General features: G+C 48.1%; 12 protein-coding genes across 12 annotated transcripts; 7 read left to right on the top strand and 5 right to left on the bottom strand.

Moving 5' to 3' along the window:
* Positions 1–806: 806 nt before the first annotated feature.
* On the top strand, positions 807–2,615 carry FSUBG_10516 (H+ antiporter; the record flags this gene model as incomplete). The annotated part of the gene is made up of 3 exons (XM_036675101.1): positions 807–1,605; positions 1,659–2,000; positions 2,047–2,615. The coding sequence occupies 3 exons, from the start codon at positions 807–809 to the stop codon at positions 2,613–2,615; spliced, it is 1,710 nt and encodes a 569-aa protein (XP_036534042.1).
* Positions 2,616–3,315: 700 nt separating this feature from the next.
* Positions 3,316–4,658, bottom strand: FSUBG_10515 (epoxide hydrolase; the record flags this gene model as incomplete). Its single annotated transcript, XM_036675100.1, has 2 exons — positions 3,316–4,315; positions 4,369–4,658. 2 exons carry the CDS (start codon positions 4,656–4,658, stop codon positions 3,316–3,318), a joined length of 1,290 nt encoding a protein of 429 aa, XP_036534041.1.
* Positions 4,659–5,569: 911 nt separating this feature from the next.
* FSUBG_10514 (uncharacterized protein) lies at positions 5,570–6,289 on the top strand (the record flags this gene model as incomplete). Its single annotated transcript, XM_036675099.1, has 1 exon — positions 5,570–6,289. The coding sequence occupies one exon, from the start codon at positions 5,570–5,572 to the stop codon at positions 6,287–6,289; it is 720 nt and encodes a 239-aa protein (XP_036534040.1).
* Positions 6,290–7,403: 1,114 nt separating this feature from the next.
* Positions 7,404–7,840, top strand: FSUBG_10513 (uncharacterized protein; the record flags this gene model as incomplete). Its single annotated transcript, XM_036675098.1, has 3 exons — positions 7,404–7,477; positions 7,531–7,673; positions 7,731–7,840. 3 exons carry the CDS (start codon positions 7,404–7,406, stop codon positions 7,838–7,840), a joined length of 327 nt encoding a protein of 108 aa, XP_036534039.1.
* Positions 7,841–8,336: 496 nt separating this feature from the next.
* On the bottom strand, positions 8,337–9,841 carry FSUBG_10512 (kinase-like domain protein; the record flags this gene model as incomplete). Its single annotated transcript, XM_036675097.1, has 5 exons — positions 8,337–9,122; positions 9,175–9,241; positions 9,417–9,460; positions 9,510–9,580; positions 9,637–9,841. The coding sequence occupies 5 exons, from the start codon at positions 9,839–9,841 to the stop codon at positions 8,337–8,339; spliced, it is 1,173 nt and encodes a 390-aa protein (XP_036534038.1).
* Positions 9,842–10,132: 291 nt separating this feature from the next.
* Positions 10,133–10,894, top strand: FSUBG_10511 (lysophospholipase; the record flags this gene model as incomplete). Its single annotated transcript, XM_036675096.1, has 1 exon — positions 10,133–10,894. The coding sequence occupies one exon, from the start codon at positions 10,133–10,135 to the stop codon at positions 10,892–10,894; it is 762 nt and encodes a 253-aa protein (XP_036534037.1).
* A 1,382-nt stretch (positions 10,895–12,276) lies between these two features.
* Positions 12,277–13,581, top strand: FSUBG_10510 (phosphatidylglycerol lysyltransferase; the record flags this gene model as incomplete). The annotated part of the gene is made up of 1 exon (XM_036675095.1): positions 12,277–13,581. The coding sequence occupies one exon, from the start codon at positions 12,277–12,279 to the stop codon at positions 13,579–13,581; it is 1,305 nt and encodes a 434-aa protein (XP_036534036.1).
* A 2,091-nt stretch (positions 13,582–15,672) lies between these two features.
* On the top strand, positions 15,673–16,885 carry FSUBG_10509 (uncharacterized protein; the record flags this gene model as incomplete). Its single annotated transcript, XM_036675093.1, has 2 exons — positions 15,673–16,096; positions 16,143–16,885. The coding sequence occupies 2 exons, from the start codon at positions 15,673–15,675 to the stop codon at positions 16,883–16,885; spliced, it is 1,167 nt and encodes a 388-aa protein (XP_036534035.1).
* Positions 16,886–17,600: 715 nt separating this feature from the next.
* On the top strand, positions 17,601–17,952 carry FSUBG_10508 (Ethyl tert-butyl ether degradation; the record flags this gene model as incomplete). The annotated part of the gene is made up of 2 exons (XM_036675092.1): positions 17,601–17,686; positions 17,739–17,952. The coding sequence occupies 2 exons, from the start codon at positions 17,601–17,603 to the stop codon at positions 17,950–17,952; spliced, it is 300 nt and encodes a 99-aa protein (XP_036534034.1).
* Positions 17,953–18,126: 174 nt separating this feature from the next.
* On the bottom strand, positions 18,127–19,474 carry FSUBG_10507 (AIF1 apoptosis-Inducing factor; the record flags this gene model as incomplete). The annotated part of the gene is made up of 3 exons (XM_036675091.1): positions 18,127–18,246; positions 18,299–18,604; positions 18,653–19,474. The coding sequence occupies 3 exons, from the start codon at positions 19,472–19,474 to the stop codon at positions 18,127–18,129; spliced, it is 1,248 nt and encodes a 415-aa protein (XP_036534033.1).
* Positions 19,475–19,952: 478 nt separating this feature from the next.
* On the bottom strand, positions 19,953–21,278 carry FSUBG_10506 (uncharacterized protein; the record flags this gene model as incomplete). The annotated part of the gene is made up of 2 exons (XM_036675090.1): positions 19,953–20,944; positions 21,119–21,278. The coding sequence occupies 2 exons, from the start codon at positions 21,276–21,278 to the stop codon at positions 19,953–19,955; spliced, it is 1,152 nt and encodes a 383-aa protein (XP_036534032.1).
* Positions 21,279–22,041: 763 nt separating this feature from the next.
* On the bottom strand, positions 22,042–24,002 carry FSUBG_10505 (uncharacterized protein; the record flags this gene model as incomplete). The annotated part of the gene is made up of 8 exons (XM_036675089.1): positions 22,042–22,278; positions 22,328–22,432; positions 22,478–23,182; positions 23,236–23,307; positions 23,353–23,644; positions 23,694–23,764; positions 23,813–23,883; positions 23,933–24,002. 8 exons carry the CDS (start codon positions 24,000–24,002, stop codon positions 22,042–22,044), a joined length of 1,623 nt encoding a protein of 540 aa, XP_036534031.1.
* Positions 24,003–24,348: the final 346 nt, after the last annotated feature.

Here is a 24,348-nt window from a genome sequence, read left to right as displayed (position 1 = left end):
AGTCCTGGAGCGCTATTAGTTTAATATTAGTTAGTTTAGTTCTAGTTAATTTAATATTAGATTTTATAGATATTAGTAGATATAAGCTGTAGTATCTCTGTTAGGTGAAATTTGTAGGGTATGATTTTATACGTAACGTAACCGCTAAGGTCGTAACAGCAAGGGAGATGCCAAGTACGGAGGAGTGAGTTATCAAGTGGTCTACTTAACATAAAGTGAGCTTAAGGTGCTCCAATACACCATACACATTCCTTTGTCCCAGCACGTTTTCTTATACCTGTACATTCGTTCTACGGGTGTGCTTTCATATATCTAGCCTATGACCACTTCTACCTCATGATTAAGTTACTATTACATCTAAATTTTATTCTTGAGGATTGATAATCTCTCCACGTTATAGCGGAGTAATTGTAATCCGACTATATCTCGGTTCCAGTTTGTTGCCTCTGATATCCGACACCGATCGGATATACAGGATGCCCCTTAGTCGATTAGTCAATGCCGTCCAGGCTTCGTAACGTCGGAAGTGGATTCAATTATGTTCTCTTTCATCTGAATCCCCTATTTCTGCGACATCAGGGTTGGTAATAATGGACATGATGGACTTCAACGTTACTTACTCGGATAGCACTACATAACGTGGGACGATTTGTGTACGCTATGGGGTATTGTTTCTTTGTAGCATACAGGTTGAAATTACAATTAAATATTGAGCTCATAATTTTTGCCCTTGGAATTGTTGCATCGATATTTATCTCTGCCTAACGATATTCCTCGAAGCCCAGGCTGGGAACCAGATAAAAATCATGAGCACCACCGATTCTCTCCGCGACACGATTCGAGACGCGCCTCTGGGACAGATCCTCAGATTCGTCACCAATAATCGCCTCTTCAAATATCCAGAAGAACATCCAGAGTTTGAGCTGCCTGCTGCCTGGAATCATATACTCAACAGTGCCGATGCCAGAACAGTATGCCACACTGGAACGGATACCCCCTCGACCATCGTCAATCCGACACCCGATCAAAATACCATTGAGGGTCTAGATCTTGAGAGCAAAGGTTCAGACGCCGGCGGACCTGCTGATGCCTCTCCCAATGTCACCGACAATGGAGTCATTCTAGTTGACTGGTACTCGGATACAGATCCCGCCAACCCACAGAACTGGTCGAACCGTCGTCGGGCCCTCGTTGGCTTGATCATCTGCTTCTACACATTCGTTGTATATCTCAGTTCAGCTATATACTCACCCTCTGTTGAGGGCGTCATGGAGAAGTTTGGGGTCAGCAACCTAGAAGCAACGCTCGGTCTTGCTATGTACGTTCTGGGATATGGCATAGGTCCACTGTTGTTTTCCCCCCTTGGGGAAATCCCTCGTATCGGTCGCAATCCTGTCTACATCGTTACTTTCGGGATTTTTGTTGTCATTTCCATTCCGACCGCTTTGGTCGATTCGTTCGCAGGACTCATCGTATTACGCTTTCTGCAAGGGTTCTTCGGATCTCCATGCTTGGCGTCAGGTGGTGCGTCGTTGGGCGATATGTATGGGATGATACATATGCCCCTGGCTATGATTGCTTGGGTTGGTGCTATGTCTTGTGGCCGTGAGTATTGCGTCGTGTCCTCTTTTCATCTGCACTTTCTGACTGCTTTGCAGCCTCTCTTGGCCCTTTGATTAGTGCGTACGCCGTTACAGCGAAGGGGTGGCGTTGGTCTTTGTATGAATCAATTTGGGTCTCAGCACCAGTACTCATCGCTCTGCTCATCTTCATGCCAGAGACCAGCGCCCCTAACATCCTCCTTCGCCGAGCCGAAAGATTGCGTCGAGTTACCGGTAGCCAGAGCCTTAAATCTCAAAGCGAGATCGACCAGACACATCTTACTGTCTCAGGTATAGCTATAGAGGCCTTGATCAAGCCCATCGAAATCACCATCAAAGATCCAGCAGTTTTATTTGTACAGATATACTCGGCTATTCTCTACGCTATATACTACTCTTGTCAGTAATTTCTACCTCTATTCTACTTCCATATCTGACCATCTAGACTTCGAGGTCTTCCCATTGGTCTTTCCTGTCTACTATGACATGACTCTTGGGGAGGTTGGCCTTGTGTTCATCTGTATCGCCGTTGGATGCATTTTGGCCATCATTCTATACGGGCTATATCTATATTACGTGCTCATACCCCGAATGACGAAGTTTGGCATCGCTCAGCAAGAAGAGGTGCTCACGCCTGGACTTGCTGCATGCTTCGGTCCGACAATCGGCCTGTTCATATTTGCTTGGACGGCTAGGGCTTCCATACACTGGATCGTGCCGGTTATTGGAGTCACAATCTATGCTGGTTCGATCTTCACAGTGCTACAAGTAGTGTTCCTTTATGTCCCCGTGACTTACCCTCAATATTCTGCTTCATTGTTCGCAGCGAACGACTTCTTTAGAAGTGCCTTAGCCAGCGGCAGTATTCTTTTTGCTCATCCGCTCTACAAGAACCTTGGCTTTGCAAAGGGCACAAGCCTTCTAGGAGGTCTGAGCGTCATTGGCATATTTGGCATGTGGATTTTATTCTTCTACGGCGCGAAGCTACGAGCCCTCAGCAAGTTCGCTACGTAATACTTTGCGGAAATTGCCTGACCCTGGGAGTCAACTGTTTAGAACAGGCAAAAGGCATCGATATTAACGGATCAATACTATCGAATGGTCTTGGGGTTTAGTCACACTTTAACCCAGTGGCATCACCCTGGCTTCAATTGTATCATAACCGGTTTGATCAGGCGGATTTCTGGTGGACGATCTTCTCTGGAAGATTTGGAACATCATAGTATATTTTCTTCAGATCTATAAAAGCTTAGGCAGCAACATCTCCTCTCCTTGAATTCCGAATTCCATTATATCGGCTTTAGAACAATTGCCTTCAAGTAGACCTGAACCACCAATCCACGTGCTCAGTCATATTTTAGTAGCTCGTGCAGGTTTCTATAGTAAATGTCTCAAAGCAAAGGCTTAGCTACATGAGTAGGGCTTATATTCTGTAGGCGGGCGTCAATAAAAGCTTGTCCGCTTCTTAATAGCTAAAATTGCCCTGCGTTCATAGTATCTGGTACTAAAGGTGGTGCAGACGAGACATCACTGTTAAATATTGGTTTTTTGATCGTAGTTGCTATGGGATAGTATCTCTGCAAGACGATGGAATTCCACAACATAATGCTTATCAGTCGTAGGTATATTCCAGGAGTGTATTGTGATGACTATGGACGCGTCTATCAGAAGAACTGATTACTACCCTGGGCTTATTATTGCCTCATGCATTGGCTTAGTTGAACGCCTTTGTGTCTGAAGCTTCCTTATCTCCGAACCAAGACCAGATATCGTGGAGCAGCAGATCAGGGACCTCATAAGCAGCAAAATGGCCGCCATGGTCATGTACAGTTCTCTTTAGAACATTTCCTCCTCGCTTTGCCCAATCCAACGGCATACGGTAAGCCAAATCGTAAGGGAATTGACTGATAGCGACTGGGACCTCTACCAGGGGCAGGGTGCCAAAATCGAGTGTTTCAAAGCCCCCATCATTTTGAACTTCTTTATAGAACCGCATGCCACCGTATGGACCTTGGATCCAATACATCATAGACCAAGTAATGATCTCCTCGGGAGTCCATGCCATGATACTAGGGTCAATGACCCTGTTCATGATGGAATACATCCACATGGCGTTCCCAAGTGGCGAGTCCGTCATACCATATGCGACGGTGAGGGGTTCGGTGGACATCATCAGTCGGTATCCAGATCCTTGGTTCTCGTAATTCTCTGTAATCTGGATGTATGCGACCTCATCAGGCGTTGCTTCTCCCTGTGCAAGTCGGCGAAGGTCGTTGTTCCCCGGCTGGATAATCCAGAAATTGCTAAGTGCCGAGATCACATTCTTTGGGAAATTGTGGGCTTGATATCGAAGGATGACACCGCCGAAATCTCCGCCATGAATGACGTATCTGGAGTAGCCAAGCTGAAGCATCAGTTCGTTGAATGCATAAGAAGCCGCCGCGGGACCGAACCCTGGCTGCGTCGCCGCGGGAGAGAATCCAAAACCCGGGATCGAAGGCGCAACCACATGAAAAGCTGGTAGAGAGGCATTTGGTGGATTTGTCAGATGTCCGATAACATTGCCGACTTCAAGAAAGGACCCTGGCCATCCGTGAATAAACAGTAATGGTATGGCGTCGGACCTGGATGATCGGTGATGTACGAAATGCAGCGGTACAGAATGAGTGACGTTGTCGATTTCAGGCTCAACAATAGTCGTAAACTGTTTGAATCTTTGCAAAGCATTAGTGATCACTGTGAGAATGACTGTTCTTGTACTCCTTACCTCTTGTTGATGGAAGCTTCCGTAGCATTCCAATCATACTCGTTGACCCAGAAGTCGCGAACGCTTGTGAAGTTCTCAACACCGGGGCCATCGCTTGACACATTTGTAAACAATGGCGCCCTTGTATGGGCAACACGCTGCCGAGTATCCTCAATGAAGCCTCGATCGACATGGATCCGAAATAGCTTAGGACTCTTGGCAAAAGTGGCATTGACATTTGGCAGTGAGAAGGGGCCTGAAGCAGCACAAAGAGAGCCGACGGCAAAGATGAGTACGTACAGGCACCGCATGACGACTTGCTATGAGAGAAAGTTAAAGATTTGCTTTTGGTATTGAGATAAAACATGCCTTATACATCAGTCCCAATTGATGATGTGACCCTGTCAGATACTCCCTCACCTAGCCTCTGATTTATAAGCACTTTCCGTTCATAATGAGTACTCCAAAGCTTTAAGAGTTTTCTTTTGTGTTGAAGGAGCACCAAAAAACATGATTGGGTAATCCTACCAACGTCATGGCGTTGAGTAATCCATCTGAGTAATCAGCGCCCTTCTGCTAACACGGCTAACGATACTCGAATGGTACTACGTAACAGCAGTTCTCTCCAGCTTTGGTTACTCATGAAACGATCTTCTTCTAAAATCCCGCCAGAGGTTTTGTAATATTAAATTTGCTCGTTATCGACTCCCGAGATTCCCGACGCTGTATCCGAAGTCGTCCGGATATAAATCACGTTGCCGAACCCAGTAGTCGCGCCTAGATTACTCGACTGCCGGGTCAAGTGAGACGGGCATATTGAACGAGAAGCTATATCCATTTCAATCCCCGGGTAATCTAACAAAAATTCATATGGTTTTCTGTTAAGTATTAAGGTCCCTGTTGTCAGTATCAAGGGACATAAGCGCTTTCTTCTAGCAGCTAATGATCCACATCAGAGGCAAATGCTAAGGCAGTCAATCTCGAACTGATTCCCAGGACTGTATCCGAACGATGGCGGAAATTAGGCACCACGACCATTTGTAATCTGAGAGTCGCTGGTGGGGACTCTGTGAAGCTTCACGTTATCATCAACACCTTCCAGTATGGTGCTTCATAACGGCCTTGGCTATAAATAGGCCTGGTCATCATTCTATCGACACTTTGTTATTTAACAACCTATCAAAACATACGCTGAGACATTCATCTCTCATCAACTACAGCCATGGCTACTGTTCAGTTCGGAATTTTGGCCTTTGCCTATCAAGTTATTGATGCCAGCGGACCTATGGATCTCCTCAACTCGGCCAACAAGACGGCTTTCCGCATCAATCGAGAGTACGGGCCTGTTAGCGATGAACTCATCTCACAGGCGCCGCAATTCACATTTCACCATATCGGCGTTACCAGAGATCCTGCTAAGCTCGGCACTGGTCAGATGACTATCGTCCCTACAGCCACTGTGGATGACTGTCCTGAACTTGACATCTTGCTTGTTCCAGGACCTTACCTCGGGAACTTCGATCTGCACCCAAAGCATGCCGAGTTCATCCGCAAACACGTTGCTTCCGGGAAGTTGCTCTTTACAAGCTGCACTGGAGCAAGCCTCGTCGCATCGACAGGTGTTTTGAATGGAAAGACAGCCACTGTCAACAACATCGAATTTGATTGGGTCCGCAACCGTTGGCCTCAGGTCAAGTGGACACGGGAGAAGAAATGGATCATTGATGAGAACATTTGGACAGGATCTGGTGCTGTTGCCGCTATGGACATGGTGGCCTATTGGCTGAAAGAGAATTATGGCTTGCCTGTACTTATTCAGGCTGCCTCGACCCTGGACTATGAGCCTCGGGATGCGGATGGTTTATTCAATGTTTTGCCTCAAAGATATGATTCGAAGGGAGAAAAGACATCTACTCATGTATTTAAGTATTATGATCCCTAGTTAGAACGACTCTTGTAGTAGAGAAGGCATTGAGTTACGATAGAGTACACTATGCGGAGTTCATGCGGAGGAGTTAATAATAACACCGTTTCGTTACCTCATAAATCTCCGATGTTGGCATTATGTCCGCTTAATTGCTCCGTCTCGGGCCGCTTCCCCTCCCACCTATGGGTAGTCGCCGCTTATGTTCCCCGCTTATACGTTGACCTGCGAAATCCCATGATTGGTATATCAGAATGAGAAGACTTGTGGTAACTGGCTGGAAGAAGTGGGTTAGAGATCCCTACCTTCAGTTGTAGCTGCTTACGCTCGCTTACACGAAAATCAACCCCAGAATTTTCCTGGCCCTCCGAGGATGGTCTTAGCAAATAGGGAAGTCGTCCTCGTACCAGCCTCGATATATGTCGCCGAATACTGATTCAGCTTACAAACACAACGTTGTCAGTATATATACACTGATACAGCTATCGCGACACAGACGTAACCTTACGTAACCAGTACTAAATGAGGGTGGGAGCGTAGGCGATGCCGGTTTCCGTTCACCGTTCAACTCTCTTAGTAGTGAGGAGCCAATGAAGATGGTACCTTTGAACGCAAACCTCAATAAGCCGCGCATTACTATTCATCATATGGTAGCAATCGAGCCAATAATGAGCATGATGGCAGACGACAAATGCTCCTGACGCCTTCTCATGGTTGCAGAGTCCGCAGACCCCCAATCCCAATGTATTCTTGCATGACCATCACAAAGTTACGCACGGTGCTTCATGAGTTGGGATTCTACAGTGATTTTTACCGGAGTAGCCCATGATCCATTCTATGCGGTATGACTTCATGATACGAACTTTTGTGACTGAACGTTACTCGGATGTAACACTTTCCGCTCATGAGTACGTTCATTCATGGCTGTGTTAGGGTCGGCATGTTAGTTTCCGTTGAGCCCTCTGAGATCTGCGGCTGGAAGTTTTGACGGCATCTAATGGAGTCTTACAGATATATAAAGACTCGCGGCTCCCTGGGCTTATAGAGATAATCAACACTTCACAATCTTATTCATACAAACAAATACATTTACGGACACAAAGACTCATTGCTCGAGCAGTTATACCTCAACATGCAGTTTACCAGCCTTCTTTCCGCTGCCGCCTTTGCCACCATGGCCATGGCTGCCTCTGTTCAGGTCAACTTGTGTGTTCGCCTGTACTGAATACAATGTGTCCTATGATCTAACCAAAATCTAGTTACTCTGATACTGGCTGCCAGAATTTCATCGGATCTCGTTTCATCGACTTTGACCCGAACCAGGGCGGCACATTCCATAGCGGTGGTCCCTCAGGCTCTCGTGGTGGTCTGTTTGTCAACTCCAACGGAGACAACCTTGCTTGTACGTTCCTCACCTTCTATCTTTTCTTGCCGTATATCCTGACTCTGAAACTTGTAGTCCGTGGGTTCAGCAACCACGCTGACGGCAGTAGCCCTTTCACGGGCAACGTTGTTGATGGCGAATGCATTGGTACCCTCAATGGTGTTGTTGCCGTTTTCATCGTCTGAGTGACGTAGCCTTCAAGAACCTGAGAGATGATGCCATCTCTGGATGCAAGCAACATGAACTACATAGAATGGAATCCGTGTGGATGGTTTCGGGGTGAAATGGCATATTCAACATATGGGTCATTTTCAAAGCAGTCACAGTCATTACACTCAATTCACTCATTTATCAAATTCCGTCTCCTGACTCCCAAGCCCGCCTCTCTACAGCCAATTCCTCGCTATAATCACCAAACTCGCTGAACACGTCTGACATCATCTCGTTATGTCTCCTTGGCCATCGAAAACTTTCAAACATGCTCTTCGTGTAATCCCAATACTCAGGATAATAACCTGCTGTTTCCCAGTCTATGATTCCACTTAACCGCCATCCTCTAGCTCCAGCAGAATTGCTAACCCGCTCCATCATGATATTGCGAGGGTTGAGGTCTCCGTGGGTAAAAACAATCTTGTGTCCACGCCGGCTGGGTTCATCTGAGAAGCGTAGATTCTGGCTAAATCATGCTTCATCTGCAAAAGGTCCGATGGGGGACCAATCTCGAATTCGTGGATCGCGGCAGGCTTCACCCAAAGTATTGCAGATAACCATATCATGATTCGCCGGCTTGGGGATGTCCCGAATTTGTGACACACAGCCTTTGAGCTGGACGGAGAGGCTGGCGTAGTCTTGGTCAGAAAGGGAATCCCGACATATCGCCAATGGTGTGCCTGGAACCGTACTCATGAGAAGATAACTCAAATCATCCTCGTTGTTACTCTGAGACACTATATCAAAGGCTCGTGGTGCAGGAATGTTTGTCTTTTGTTCCATGACCTTGATGGCATTATACTCGTTCCTCAGGGTATCCGAGTCGGAATTATACTTGAGGTATAGTCCAAAAGGCAACCTCTGAACCTGCGCATTGCCATCTTTTCCGTAGAAGCAGCTTCCTAGTTTTCTCAATAGATCGTATGTCGCGATACGAACTTGGGATGGAAAGAACCGCCACAAAAGCATAATTGGGCGCACGAAGGTGTATCCCAAGCCAAGGCTACTTGAACGCATTCGGACTGGGAACTGCTGTTGAGGGACATCCGTGGTGGTTTTCGGCTCTGAGAACAGACCAGGAGCGATAGTCCTTGCGAGATTCACTAGCTGGATGCTTCTAGAGAAGCGGGCATGCGAACCAATTAGCCGTGCATCAGCCTTTTCAATTCCTTGTCGTGAATGATCACCCAGCAAAGCAATAGCACCGTTCACATCAACAGGTTGCTCATCATCAATAAGAACATGCTCAACTCTGAACTAGACACGTTTATTAGACCCGATGTTGCTTCATGTGGCCAATGCCTCTTACCTCTATCATGGATGAAGGCAATCGTATTAATCTGACGACTCCGCGCTGGAAGGCGTTGTGCACGCTCCTGCGAACGAGCCAGTGAGTTTCATAAGGTGAATATATATCGGCTCTATTGATAAGAAAGCGCCACCAATCGAAGTATTGGGGGCCAAAGAATGTCTCAAGAAGCTCTATAACACATGCCTGGTTTTGAACTACACGTGAGAATATGTACAAACGACAGGAACAAAAGAACTAACCTCTCCTTTGAGCCACGCAGATGGCACAGGTAGAATCGGGGCGACTATTAAAGGGTCCCAGAGACTACCTTTTTTACCCGTTACGCAGCATACGCCTCCGTCTCGCTTGGTAATGGCATCGATCTCAACATGCGAGGGAGCTCGCGGCTGCGTGCCCGAGATGACTACGTGCGGTTGAGTAAGTGAGAGGCCTTTTCTTAAGCGGGGAGCAGATACTAACCTGAATCAATAACGTAAACCCAATCAGCAATGAGAGAACCAGCATGTCCATCGCTTCTCAATCGCCTTTGTGCGTAATTTGCAGCCGCCTGGGGTCGAACAGCCTCCAGGATGTACGCGCGTAATAACGCGGAAGCCGGATGCTCAAGTGAGACACAGTCCACTGACTCGAGCGCTTTGCGTACATCTGGCGACGAAGGGTTCATGATGTCTGTTTCATTGACTCATAGGCAACAAATTGGTGGAATTATTTTCAAGATATTTTCAAAGCTGTTAGCAGCGCAGGTGAAGTCAGCGCAAGAAATGGTTGAGAGAAGACGTTGTCTAGGGTGGATGTCGCGCGGTAAGAAAGATGCCATCATTGGAGGGCTGTGCGTGTGATTCAGGGTACTAAAGCGGGGCATCGTGCTCCAGGCAGCATCGCCTATAAACAAATTCCCCTCGTAACCTTCACTTCATCATCGACTTTACTATCACGTCCTGTCTTCACCGACGCAATGGGATCTCTTCCTCTCACCAGCATCACAGTGCCGCCAGCCCAAGGCCAAACGCACACTCACACCGTCGTGTTCCTGCACGGTCGCGGAGATAACGCTGCCAACTTCTCCAGCTCGCTCCAATACTCACGCGACTCCCAAGACCGCACTCTCGCCGACGCTTTTCCCTCTTTTCGATGGGTATTTCCTCAAGCACCTCAAAGAAAATGCGCTAGTTCGCCCGACGTGTGGAACCAGTGGTTCGATGTCTGGAACGTGCGGAACTTGTCGGAAAATGAAGATCTCCAGGCAGAAGGGCTCAAAGAAGTCGTGCCCAAGATCCGCGACATTCTAGCCAAGGAAGCAAACGACTTGAACGGGAGGTGGGACAAGGTCATTTTGATGGGCATCAGCATGGGCTCGGCGACAAGCGTGCACACACTGTTCAACCTCGAGATCCCGACCCCTAACAAAGGATTGGGCGCGTTTATTGGATTCAGTGGGCGATGCCCGTTTGCCGGCCGGACACTTGATGAGATGCGCAAAACGCTTCAACTCGATTCCGTCCCAGCACACAACGGCGTTCTCAAAAATACGCCTATCCTCTTGGAACATTGCGTCGATGATCCGCTGGTGTTGGTGGATTGGGGCAGGAGGCAGTGTGAGATATTGAAAGATTTTGGAGCGAATGTGACGTGGAGGGAGTATGGGAGCGGAGGACACTGGTTCCATTCACCTCAGGGCATGGATGATGCGATAGGATTTTTGAAGGCCGTGCTCTAGATGCTAGACTTTAGCATTAAGAAAGGGCGGCAGTTGCCATGCGTGGAGCCCAGCTCTTTCACCAGTTTGCCGGCACCAATCTAGTTGATCACAACAGTTCATTCTCTTGTTGTTCTCATTCGACGGCGCAATAATTGAGTAAGCTCAAGAATAAATAAAATGCTGTTGTAGCCAAGACTGGCACATTTGTCTCATGGGAGGTTGTGAATTGAATGGTGAAATGCGTACTTTCGTTGTTTGTGGCTCCCAGGCGATGCATTGAGGTTTGCGCTGCAGAATGGGGAGCTGCACGTGGTAATCGCTGGAGCTCAGTGCCGGCTGGCCAAAAATGAGCTACAGCCTTGGCATGAACGTGAGAAAGTGGGCGTTGGGCCATTTAGGGACATTTCTTAGACTGAAAGGTGACATTCTGTTGTTCCATTGCTAGCTTCTTATGACGTGGAAAAGGTCCAGACCCAGCCCTGGTGGCCCTTTTGAAGTAAGTGGTGCTGGCGCTGAGGCTGAGTCTTGTTTTAGCTGGCAAACAAAAGTGTTTGGCGAGCTTCTTCAAGGCATCAGCCGTGATTGAGATGATTGGACTAGCCTGATGAGTTTCGGAAAAAAGGCAGTGCTTACCCGCTCTCCAGGCATAAGAATTAATTAAATGAGTTCACATGCCGTGTCTAGGCAACGCAATTCAAGGACCCCGAAAGTGCCTTTTTCCCGAATTGAGTCCCATTGCGCGAGGATGCTACGTAGCCTGGGGGAAGTAAGAAAATCTCTAATTTGTGCCAAGAGGGACAAAAGAATCAGGTCATCCTCTGTACCACTTTAGTGGATCTCTCGGTTCGGTCTTTTTGGCAGCTAAGTTCACTGTCAGAAGCTTTCTTACTCCCCAAGGGTAGCGCAGCTTGTTAGCGTAGGGTGCCCCGTAGTGCCCTGCAAGCTCAGCAGATCAGTTACGGGGTCCGCGCGCGATAATGTCTAGTCTAGGTTGGAGCCGTCGGATAATCGGCAAGTAAGACCACATCATCGCGGAACTCTAATTGGCCAGGTCGTACATTTTCAACATTGTCTGGACCCTCGAGCTAATGAAGCCTCCAGAACCGTAACATGAGATTGCAGAATGGCTGAGCCTCACTCTTACGAGTTTTACGAGACAGCAGGGCTGAGTTTAATTTTCCTAGAGGTTACGGGATGGAGAATGCCCAGCCATGAATTGCTTGCTACTCTGTGACGCAGCCCCGAGTGCGAGGTGCCGTCCTTGGTCGACTTATAAGTACGATAGCCCTGACACTTAGCTTGTTGTTTATCCAGATTTAAGGCATAAACTCGTACCCGACAGCTCTGCTGCATATAAGCATTTCTGATCCCTGTTTCATTTTCACATCAACATCTCAATCATGGAGAGACACGACATGCTGTACTCCGACGTAGAGTCCGCATCATCGTCAACATACCAACACTCACAGACAGACATCTCTATCGTATCAGCATCTACGACTCCGTCGACTGTCCTTCCAGACGAGGGTATCATCTCAAGGACCTATGACGCTGCCAAAACCCTGTCGCACATCAAATGCCCCCACCAATTGCAGAAGGGTCACCAAAGAAACAGCCCTAACAACACATCCACAAAAGCAGCATTCAAACACGACTACCAATCATACGCACAAACATCTCACATGGGTATTCTTGACCCAGCATACAAAGTCTTTGTTAGCAAGAAAGGCTACGGTTCCTTGATCTACAAGCTTCACGCCAGGACCGTTGTCGTTGCTGGTGATCCACTATGCTCAGAGTTCCATCGCCAAGCACTATTCAGTGAGCTTCGGCGCTACCGTTGGGCTCGCGGTCTATCACTTGCATTCGTCGGAATCAGCGAAGAGTTTGCCAAGTATGCCCACCAAAAGGGCTGGGCGACGATGCATTTTGGCCACGAAGCCGTTCTCAACCCTCTTACCAACAAGGTCCTCCGCAAGCAAGCAGGCAAGCGCATCATCTCCCAGAACAAGCAGCTTCTCGACCCAAAGCGCGGGGGTGTTAGAATGAACTTCTATAGCCCCGCTGTGAACGAGGCAGATCCTGAGCTAGAGCGACAGCTGCAGGATCTTTACGACGATTGGAGGGAGGACCGAAACCGGAAGCACGGAGATGGCTCACAAGCTTTCGTCACTGTCTACGACCTCTTCTCTCTTCCCAAATCCACAATCTTTCTATACACTTCCGACCGCGATGGCAAGATCAACGGACTTGCCACACTACGAGAACTTGGCGCAGAGAAAGGATATCACCTCGATCCCTGCATCGCATCCCAAGATGCACAACGAGGAATTTCAGATCTCCTCCTGTTCACTGCCATGGAGATTCTCAAGGCTTCCGACGTAGGCTACATGAGCCTTGGAATTGAGCCTCTCGACGAGGTTCAAGAGGTCACAGGGTCATCGAAGCTTGTGTCACGGCTCTGGAAGGATGGCTACAACCAGATGATCCAGTCTGTGCCCGTGACAGGCAAAGCAGCATACTTTAAGAAGTTCTGCCCAGATGAGTCGCTTACGTCGAAACTTTATATCTGCATACCCAGCAAAGGCATCCCCGTTCGAAGATCAATCGCACTACTGCAATTCGCGAACATGAACCCCAGCCAGCTATTTACTCAAATACACTTGGGAGATCGGCACAAGGAAAAGCAAACACCACAATCATGAGATTATCTAATTTTTCTTTTTCTTTTTGTATAATACTGTCACTCATATATAACGGGAGCGGGGATACCAGTCGATCACTTGAGTTAGTTTCTTTTGTCACATAGATAGACTAGTTTTATACAGCGTTCCATGACTATAACGATCATTTCCATCAAAAGGTCATATATCCTATTGAATATTCATGCTCCAGTATGTCATACGAACTTTTGAACGTTCTTTGTTGTTAAACATTATGCTTTCAACAGCAGGGTCATGTTGGTCCTGTCCGTTCACATCTGGTAAGCTCCTCATACTGCTGGTTCGTGAGCTTCCGCGTACCATCATTACCGTGCAACCCTATTCCCCGCTCTGTGATTCTTTTTTGCTTCTAAGGAAAGATCATCTAACTCAATTGTGGCGGCGAAGCATTGTGGCATCCACTCGCACCGTCACGGCACTCAAACGGCACTCGGAACGCAAACTGACTATGTTTGCGAAATGTCATCGCATGGCAAGTCCTTACCAATAAATATGAGACTAGAAGAAAAGCGGTAACCGGCGAAAGTACAAATAATATTTCGAGCGTTGCAGACTATTCTCCTGTGTATGGTCTTGATCTAAGCCTTCCCGAAAAACCAGCAAGTGGTTGGTAGTAAAGCCTACATATTACTTAACAGTGCATGGCACGGTATGCATCATTACCCAAGCCTCCTTTGTACTCTTCACAATTCTGTGGAATGACGAAACACCCAATAGACCAACAAAGTGCTACAAACCCGGGGATCTTCATGACCAATAAACCGCGTGATCTTATCTGGGTAACACCACGGACAAAAGGACTTCATGATGCCTAGGTATTGCAAGCAGTGGAACAGAAGAAAGCTTGATTTCATACAGAATTGGCCCCAGATAGCTTTAATCAAGTTTAGTGCTGACGATAGCACGACGCATCTTGAACCCCGTCGCTCCTATCCGCTGCGGCTCATGATGATTTCGTCACCTTCCTGTTCATGCCGCATGGAGAGATTCGGCAACATGGAACGATGATAATATGCGTTCCTAGTGGCGGCGAGATTAGCGTTTTGCCGACCTTTCGTTGTTTCGAAACCTGTCTTCGCAACCTCTACGACAAGTCTAGGAAGTATCAAGTCGGCCCAACGATTACTCGGCGGCTTCCGATGTACTTCCGCACAGTGGAGGAGATCTTGGTGTCTATCACTGCTGTCGATTCAAAATGGGCTCTCAAGAACCACCATACTCTACCACTAATGCATGCCTCGTGGTCGCCTGAGGTAATTGAGGCAAGTTCTGAAGAGGCCAGAATGCTTGCTCGGAAGAGATACACAGATGCTGTGGCCGGCTTCGCACTTGCAGCTTGTTCTCAATTCTTCGTCGACGGTCTGAAAGCTAAAGACCATAGCGGCCCAAGGCTTGAAGATGAGGAGGTTCGTCTGAAGGAGGAATTTATGACGGACCTGACAAATGCATTCCAAGATGAATTTCTACGTTCTCACTGCATGGATAAGGTTGGGTTCACATATACGCTGCTGGAGTTGGAAAGGTTGTAAATCGTACAACTCGCATTCTAGGCTGCTATCGTATTATTCATAAGAGGGATGAGAGTCATAATTCTGTTCTTCTCAATGTTGTTTTTACAGCTATGTTGCATCATATTCAGGTTCAATCATCTTGAGTTGCACTGGTTTCAACCAGCCCAAAGTCCACTAATCACAAAGAAGTAATTAGATAGTGACGACTGTTGGGCATTGTTGGGCATGGTATGATCTTGGGAACTGCTTCCCCGTGTTTGTTGTCTGGACACCTGGGAGTCTCTGATACGTCCAGGTTGCATGTGTTCGGCCTCCTGCAGGCGTTAGCAAAGGCCGGCTGGGAGAAATTGAGGAGGCATGCAGCCCCCATTGGTTGGGGATTTGAGGCCAGCATCGGAACCAACAGTAATTAATTTGCCACTATAACCCAGTTTTTCAAGGCTAAAATCGCTCTTTTATCTACTTCTTATAAATTCCGCTACGCATAGTGCTCTTAGTTTCGCTCTTCGATGCAATTTGCTTTCGATTGTAACACTCTCACCTCACTAAAGCTATTCCCATCATGGCCGAACTTGCGACAGACCTATACTGGCCAGAGCCCGTGGACGGCAGCGGGCAGTCCGGTGCCCTGATCAAGACCTTGTCGCCAACGGAGGAGGTAGTGAATGGGCACGCTGCTGAAGAGAAATCTTTGAGTAAGAAGGAAAAGAAGGAGAAGAAGGAGAAGAAAGAAAAGAGAAAGAAGACGAAGAAGCAGAGTTTACTGTCAATTCATTCTCCTTCTGCAAATTGCCAAGAAACTATCTTTGCGGAAGAATCCTTAGCAGTTGCGCCAGTCACAGTGGCAGAGGATCAAGAACCGTTAATCACTGTTCCTGAGGTAGATATCCTGGAAACCGCACTACCCGAGGAGAATCCAATTCCAGAGGCCGAAAGCGGTCAGGGCCCATCAGCTGAGTCTCTCCTTCCAGAGCACATCAATGGCGGTAAGCTTGCGCCTTTTGTTCCTGACATGACTCTGACACCGTACAGGCATGGAGACTGATATATCACCACTTGCCCTTGAGGCACAGGAGCTCATATATCTTCCGTTCAGCGCCCAGCATAAACTCATGGTGCATCTACAGGAGCGTCTCGAGGCCATGTGTTTCTCTTTCGCACAGCGGGCCCTCCCGCATGCTCTCGAAGCTCGCGGTTGGGATTGTCCAGAAATGGTCCAGTTGCATCTTTGGATGAAGCACCTTGCATTCCAACAGTATGTGGAGGACAAGGTTCCTGAAATGGAACTACGTGCTCAATTGCTCAATTCCGTAAGCGAGATTCAGCGTTGCGCTGTTAATCGCAGGCGAATTGATACGAGTATGTTAGAGGCTCTTCTCTCATCCGCCTTGGAACTAGCCAACCTTCTCGAGGAGGAACATTCAGTCAACGAGCTTGAACAACTGCGAAACAGCGTTATCCAAACCACTCATCATCTTGCGGAGCAAACGCAGAAGCTGCAGGCCAAATACGAGACGAAGTTACAGGAGATCACCGCTGCTCGGACGAAGTTGGATGCCATGGAGGAGAATACCAAAGCCGCACTTTCCAGAAGGTTGGAGCAGAGTCGCTCTATGGCCAATGGCAGAATCATCATGCTTGTACGCGACGCAGAATGCCTAACCCCAAAAGTAGCTCTGCCGGGGGGATCAACGAGATCTTGTCTTGATTGGATGAATGACCTTGAGAGTAGTCTGGCTCTTGGTGAAGAGGATCATGAGGACTATGTCGGTTAGAATTATGGCAACCTTCATTTTTGGATGACATCGTTATGGCCTGCCAACATTGGACCTGATTGGAGAATATCTTGGTGTACATTGACTAGCAAGCCCCAACTTCCGACTGCATCGTTGCTCATTCTTTATTACTAGTAACAAACTTCACTACCAATGATGTCAGCGATGCTTAGTCGATCAGTTTTCTAAGCACCTCGGCAATGGTGGGATGGCCAACCATGCTAACCTCACGGGCCACTCCGGACCTTGATTAATCAACCCGGAACCACCTGAATCGGGAACGTTATTCAGTAATGCCGACTTTTAGTGCGATATGTGGGTCAATTATTGCACCGCGGTGGAGTTCAGTTCTATACTCGGGGTTCTCGAGTTGCTCCGTAAGTGGAGATATCGGCCGATGCCTCGGCATCTTCCAACTCATCTCTCAAGGGCCGAGAAACCTTTGGGACCAGAGATCAAAGTGCCAAAAATACCCAGAAAAGTTCCACAGGCTTCATTTTGAAGTTTGCTCTTGTATTTTTGGAGGTCAAGGTGGAGGCCTGGGGTTTATCTTTCTCCCATTAGTTCATCTATATTAGGTACCGTATAGCCGGGCCTTGCATTACTCATATAAATAAACACTGTCCCGAAAGATCGGTAACCCAGATCTATCATTTCTCACTTACCTATATCATCAATCAGTTCAATAAACTCTTTCAGTACCTACTCCTAAACCATGGCTACCGTCGTTATTCAGTACCCCGCCGGTCATGACTTCGATGTCGACTACTATGTCAACACGCATATGCCTCTGGCCCACAAGTGAGTCTTAGTACCATCCTCGCCCGAAAGACAAAGTCCTAATGAACCATAGGCTCTGGGGCCCTCTAGGTCTTGTCAGCGGACAGGTCATCAAGCTCGGTGGAGACAGCCCTTACCAAATTTACTCTATCACCACATGGGATAGCATGGCTTCGTTCCAGAAGGCCACCGTTTCAGAGGAGGCGAAGCAGATTAAGGATGATGTGAAGAACTTCACCACCGCGACAGCCACCTATGTTATTGGCGAGACTGTCGCCAAGGCTTAGCCTACATATCGTCCTCGGTAACATGTTGGAATTAGAGTCGTTCGGATAGTAAATAATTTTTAGGGAAAGTTTGGAGAAATTATAACATGTTATGGAAGAGGTGATAACAATCTCATCAATACAGACCGCGCAACGGCGTATCCGTGATACTACCAAAAAAAGAAACGTCCTGATTCATCCCGACTTTGCATTGAGCTGCCATCTCATCTTCCCAACATCCAAATCCGCATCAGGTCCCTTGGTTGCCTTGAGCAGCTCAAAGTCTCCTTTCTGGATATGCACCACAGCGGTATGCTAAATGCCCGTTAATATCGGTACCCATCATTGAAAGGCTCGGTGTACTTACCGTTCCCAGTGTCAGGTTCAGCATGCCTTCAAAGAACTGCGGCTTGTATTCTTTGGTGGCGCTCTTGCTCTTGATCAGGTTGAGGATGTTTTGAACTGCAACCTCGCCTTGCATCATACAAGCTCGAGCTTGCTTTGCGCCTCCAGTCTGAGCAACATCGCCTACAGCAAAGATGTTGTGTCGGGACGGAGGCAAGTTCTCGACTAGAAGTGTTGGTTTGACTAGAATCTCTCCGTTCGATGCAATACTCTTGGGTGAATATGTGGCGAGGATGTCGGATCGTGGGCGGAGACCAGTGCAGGGAATCTGTAATCACGTTAGATTGAGAGCTTCTATGGTTGGTCAGTTACGTACCACGAGGTCGAAAGTCCGATTCTCCCCGTTGGAAAAGGCAAGACTGGTCTCCTGGACAGATTGACCAGCATCACTTGGAAAGCTAGGTCTCTCTCCTAACCTGACCTCGATATCTTGATTCTTGAGTGCAGATATAACATGATCATGGAGCTTCCGACCAAATCTGGGCAGGAGTTGTTGTCTGGAATGAATGAGGGTAACCTTTTTGTTGGGATACTCTTCTTTAATCTCGGTAGCTAGCTCAACGCCAACCGCTCCAGCTCCAATGACGGCGATTCTATCGGCCTTGGCGACGCGTTGCTGGAAGCCTCGGAGTTCTTCAATTGCATCTTCCTTGATCCGGGCATTCAATCGAGCCGGAGGAGGCTGGGCCGCGCCAGTGGCAATCACGAGATAGTCGTAAGGGAGGGAAACACCACCGACGGTGTGAACATGTGTCGCGGTGATATCAGATGCTTCGTCGCAGACTCGTTGGAAGATGCCATCCGGGGCACCTGCAGCGATGTTGTCGTACGTAATGAAGGCATTATGCTCTCGTCCTGACAAGACGGAGTTTCGAGGGAAGCTGAACGCGTAGTTGAAATGAGAGTGCTTTTCGATGAGAACAACCCGATAACCGGAGGGAAGCGTGTGAGCCAGGCGCTGGGCAAGAAGACTCCCCGCAAAAGAGCCCCCAACGACGACCACGACACGTGAGTCGGGTAACAGTCGATACGTAGCTCTATGGATGATCGATTGTCCCTTGTGTACTGCCATCATGGCAAGATGCGACACAACGACTCTGACAAAGTCGAAATAAAAACTTATCTGCTGTAGACTCATTGTGAAGGCGTTTGCTTAGGCTGCGTGATGGAGTTGGAGACGTCGCAGATCCACTAAATGTCAAATGCAAGATGATCAGATAAGATCTTTTTAAATAAGAATTCTCGGACACGAGACAGAATAAGCGGAACCGGGTTCATCCGCGGGATCCGATTTCCCAGGCAGACTCCGTGGGTAAATCACGGAGATAAATGAATAAACCGGTTCCCAATGGCGGTGATTTCGAGTTTCTAGACAAGGGTTCTCCGAAGTCGGCATGGACCAAACTAACTTACAACGAGAACGAGACTGTGCTCACAATGACTTAATAAAAAGATTAGAGAAGAAATTTGCGTTGTTATAGAAACATGTCGGAATGATGAAATATTTATTGGTTCATCTGGTGATTTGCTTCGGAGGAAATGAAAGAATTAAGCGTAGTCCAAGTCCGTCTCTTGACCCAATATCCGTGCCCCGAAGCCGATTCGGTAAATTCGTATCAAAACACCCAAAGCCGTGACAGGCCACCCACACCGGCTGCTGGATCTTTCTGGCGGCTGCTACGTCTAGAACCTGATCCGGCCACGTCCTCGTCATCAGAAAAGCTCGGCAGGTGATCTTCTGGCGGTGGTTGGATCCATTCCGTATTCCGCTCTGCCTCAGGCCTGCTGAGAACCTTGATTGGTTCATCACCAGAAAGCTCAAAGCTTTTGCCGGCAGCCTCTACTGTCATCTCCCATTGGATGCGGTGCGTATGTCGAATGTTGAATGTTTGGAAGGATGGGTATAGGTCTTTACTTCGCTGCAGACGAAGGTTCAGTTGCGCCCCAATGTCAAGACTCTCTAATGGTCTCATCTCAGATCCTGAGCCACTTTCTTGCAACGGCTGAGTATCCGTGGATGGTCTTTGCCATGGGACATACAAGTCTTCGTCACACTGAATAAAGGCATCTTCCGCATGCAGTGTCACCCGAGCCTCGCAGTCTGTCTCATGAACATTCTTCCCCTTTGGACACTTGATCTCCGTCTTTGCGACAACATTCAGGAAGATTCGGGTTATCTGAATTGAAGGAAGACCGGGCTTTTGTTTCTCAAGATCGAAGCCTTGAGGTGGAACTGCATGGACCAAGAATAACATGGGATCTGGAGCTTCAATCTGCAGTGTTGTCGGTGTCTGAACCTCAACGCTGGCCACCAAAGGATTATCGCCTTGGAGAGCGAGTGTTTGGCGTGCCGTATGACGGTCTGTGTGAGCTGGCAAAGACTCCGTGTTGATATACAGCATCCTGAATGGTAGTATTGCTTCAGCAGTGCCAGAGCCTCTTGCAGCCGTCTTCAGCTCCGCCTGCAGGAAATACTCAACGAACGCTGACATTCCAGACATATAGTCGTACCGCTCGATCAGGCATGTTGGTGGAAGACGTTGTTCCGATGCATCTGCGGTAAGATAAGTCTGATCCGGCGGTGCCAAGGGCTGTAGTGCAGATACATCTACGCGATCAGGCAGACTAATTGAAAATGCCTAGCGCTGCTGTACATCGTGTTCAGCGATATGTATAGGGCCTTCGAAAATAGTTTTTGAGTACTCTGTTGGCTGCACGAGATCAAAGCGTCCGCGATACGTCGATGTCAAATGTCCGCGCCGCGCTACCATTCGTGATTTACTTCGAGCATGCAGCGAGATACTGACAGTTGCCAACGAAGCGACGATGTGAGTTGTTCGAGATATGTGGCCCGTAATCACTTCTCCAGGAATGTATGTTGAATCCGGACGATCCAAATGGATAGTGAGTTCAGGGCCCTTCTTGACTGGAGTTTGCGGCATGTTGGCGGTAGTATTATTCGTGTTGTTTCAGTATGATCCATCTGTCTAAATTCATTTCGTGGTCCTTAATATATAGATGACAGAACTGGTAAGGCGTTGTCAGGTGTTCTTGTCAGACGCGGAGAAACGAAGTCGCATCACTTCCATTTCTAGCCAAATATACGTCATTTAAGCCTTACAAGCCACCTTCAATCGGATACTTGTGCCGTCTCTCTTTGGTCGGGCGCCCAACCACGAGGAGAGAGTGATCGTCTCCTTTTACGCAGCTCTCAGCACAGCCTACATATTGCGAGCAGCTGTTTCAGTCGATTGATGCTGAAGCCATGAACTTGAGGCAATATGATAGAGGCAGAATTGGTGATTCGAGTGGGGACAGCATTCGTCTTTATCGCAGATTAAGGCGCTAGCTAGAAGATGCCTACAGCTATTAGCGCGCTAGATCTGCTGAACGCCCTGTTAACGCCTTCTGTAGTTTTATGTTCAGCCGTCGCAAGCGCCATATTCAGTGGCCCTGGTGTGATGTTCAGTAGGTAGTGCAAGCAACTTTATTTGGTCATCTCAGGCAGGACTCACTTCAATTCGGAGAGTATTCCCGTCGTATTCATCAACGCTGGTCAGTGTTGTTTTGCATCAGCTTGCGAAGGTAAGAAATAGTTTTTTCTTAACTACTAGTTCCATCTAAGCACAGACCTGTCTTCATACGATAATATTAAGAGAGCCAAGAAGAACTCGATGCTTCAAAGAGCTGGTTTACAAGCAAAGTCTACACCCTTGTCCCTGTCGCCATTCTCTTGTAACTCGCCTCAGTCCTCTCGCGGATCCTTTTGCCCCATATCATCATTGGGACATGAAGAAATGCCATAGCCAGTGCCCATAACCCCATGACAATTGTCATATTCTGCAGGCCTTGAGCATCCAGCCATGGAACAAGAGCGAACGAAATGGCGATGCTGAAGGCATTACGTATGAAGGCGACCCCGATAAATGCTTCTCCAGTGATCTAACTCCAGTTAGCACAAGTCTCTCGTCGCGAAGATAGGGTCACATACCGCTTGGTAGCTATCGATAGTCACGCAAAGCGCAACATCGCTCAGACCACCAAGGCCAAAGCCAAAGATTGCGCTACCAATACTTGGATATATCCAGTGCATCCCCTGTCACTGTTAGTCCGAACATGACAACGTAAAAGCCTTGCATACCTTTGCTGTAGTGATACCGAACATGATAAAGCCGCCACTCATACAAACTGCTGGGAAGTGGTTCAGCTGTAGCCGCATTTCTGGCTCATAATAACCGTAGTTCTTTCTTGTGAACCAAAGAATTGCACGATCGGAAACCGCACCGTAGGCTGAACCCAAGATACAGCCGATAAAAACTCCCAAACTCATATTCCCGACCCCAACGGTACCGAAGTTATACGGTGGCTGTGTGAAAACGATGGAGATAATCGACGCTTGAGCGGAAATCCAACAGAGGCAAAAGGCATATGTAAGGGCTGTGTACATGACAGCTGGGAAGCGGAATAAGATAACGATAGCGGTTCGGACAATGCCAAGTAGGCTTTCGTCGGTTTTCGTGACAAGGCGCATGCGTTGACGCCATGTGAGAAGCGGGATATCGGAGTCGATTCGATGTAGCGGGGCATTCGATGTTTCCAATGTGACGCATGTGCTCATTTCGCCTGTCTGTGTTTCTGAGATGTTGTCCTTCTTCGTGGCCGGGATAGGAGTCGGATCTTCGGAGGACAGTTGCTGGGCTTCGAGACGGGGTATATACTTGCTCTCCTCGAAAAAGAAACAGAAGTATAGTAGTAAAGCACCGTCAACGGCTGTGGTGATCCAGTAGCAGAGCCTCCAATTCCCATTGGCGGCCATGTAACCTGCAATCACGGGACTCAGAAAGCTCTGCTGCACATCAGTGACGATTCCGCTGTTCCCATGGCTGGGTCTTTACTTACACCAATCATAACCATGACCATGTATAGGCCATTTGCACTACCGCGTTGATGAACGAAATACAAGTCGGCAATCTGGCATCAGTCAGTGTGATCCTTCACAATGCACTACTTCCATACCGTCATCTCAACAATACTCTCATTGGTCGCACTAGCCAGTCCAAAAATAAACTGCGATACATGTAGCTCTGTCAGGGTCTTCATACGCGCCGACCAGATGGCCATAGCAAAGATGATGGCTGTCGTAAGGAGGTACATTGATCGACGTCCGTACTTCACCGCTGGAGGGATGAAGAGGATACAGCCAACGGTGGTTCCGACATAGTTGAGGGCGTTGGCGTTGTTGAGCTGGCCGTACGACCATCCGAATTCTTGGTTCCAGAGGACCCAGAAGATCAGTGGTAAGGAGGTTCTGTCAATATTAGTGTCTCGCTGCTTAGTCGAAGGGCATGGTAGCTCACTGAGTAAAGATGATTGCCGTGACTGCGAGAATGGGAACAAAGTTCATGGATTTGCGAGCACGCGACCAGTTCTAGCCAAGTCAGTCAACGCAATCGCATAGTACTTGATGCATCCATACTAAAGGATCGTTGGGGTCGTCAGTCGGCATTGGCTGCTTCACCAATTGAGGCGTTTCGGCAATGCCATCCTCTACCAAGAGTATGAGCTTGTGAACGAAGATCAGTATCTGTTTACTTACCACCAATCAACCGCACAGTACCAGGCGGTGTCGTGAAGTCTGGCGGAACTGGTGCCACTGTTCTGGGCATGCTGAAAACGAGGATGGTATTGCTAGAGAGATGTCTCTTGAGCAAGTTGAGCCGTGGGGATGATGTGATTTCATGGCAGCAACTGGTCTAGGGGTTTTATGTAGACATTTCTATCTGTACCGGGGTGGTTAGTTGTGATAGGAACCGCCTGGGGATCAAGATAGCATGGCCAGATGATCGATTGCCTGGGGGCTCCGCCTACCTTGTACGGTTAGTCTTATCGGTCAACACTGTCCCAGCAGCCGGGATCGCTGTCCGAAATGCGGGGGACGCGGGGACAGTCCACGGCAAGGTTGAGTAGCTTGGTGGAATACGGCAACAATCTTGACCAGTATCGACTTTGACC

The sequence above is a fragment of the Fusarium subglutinans genome (genome assembly GCF_013396075.1).
Source record: "Fusarium subglutinans strain NRRL 66333 chromosome Unknown NRRL66333_c0000183, whole genome shotgun sequence".
Taxonomy (NCBI): Eukaryota; Fungi; Ascomycota; class Sordariomycetes; order Hypocreales; family Nectriaceae; genus Fusarium; species Fusarium subglutinans.
Note: the sequence above shows the minus strand (reverse complement) of the source record. Positions and strands in the feature narration are given on the sequence as shown.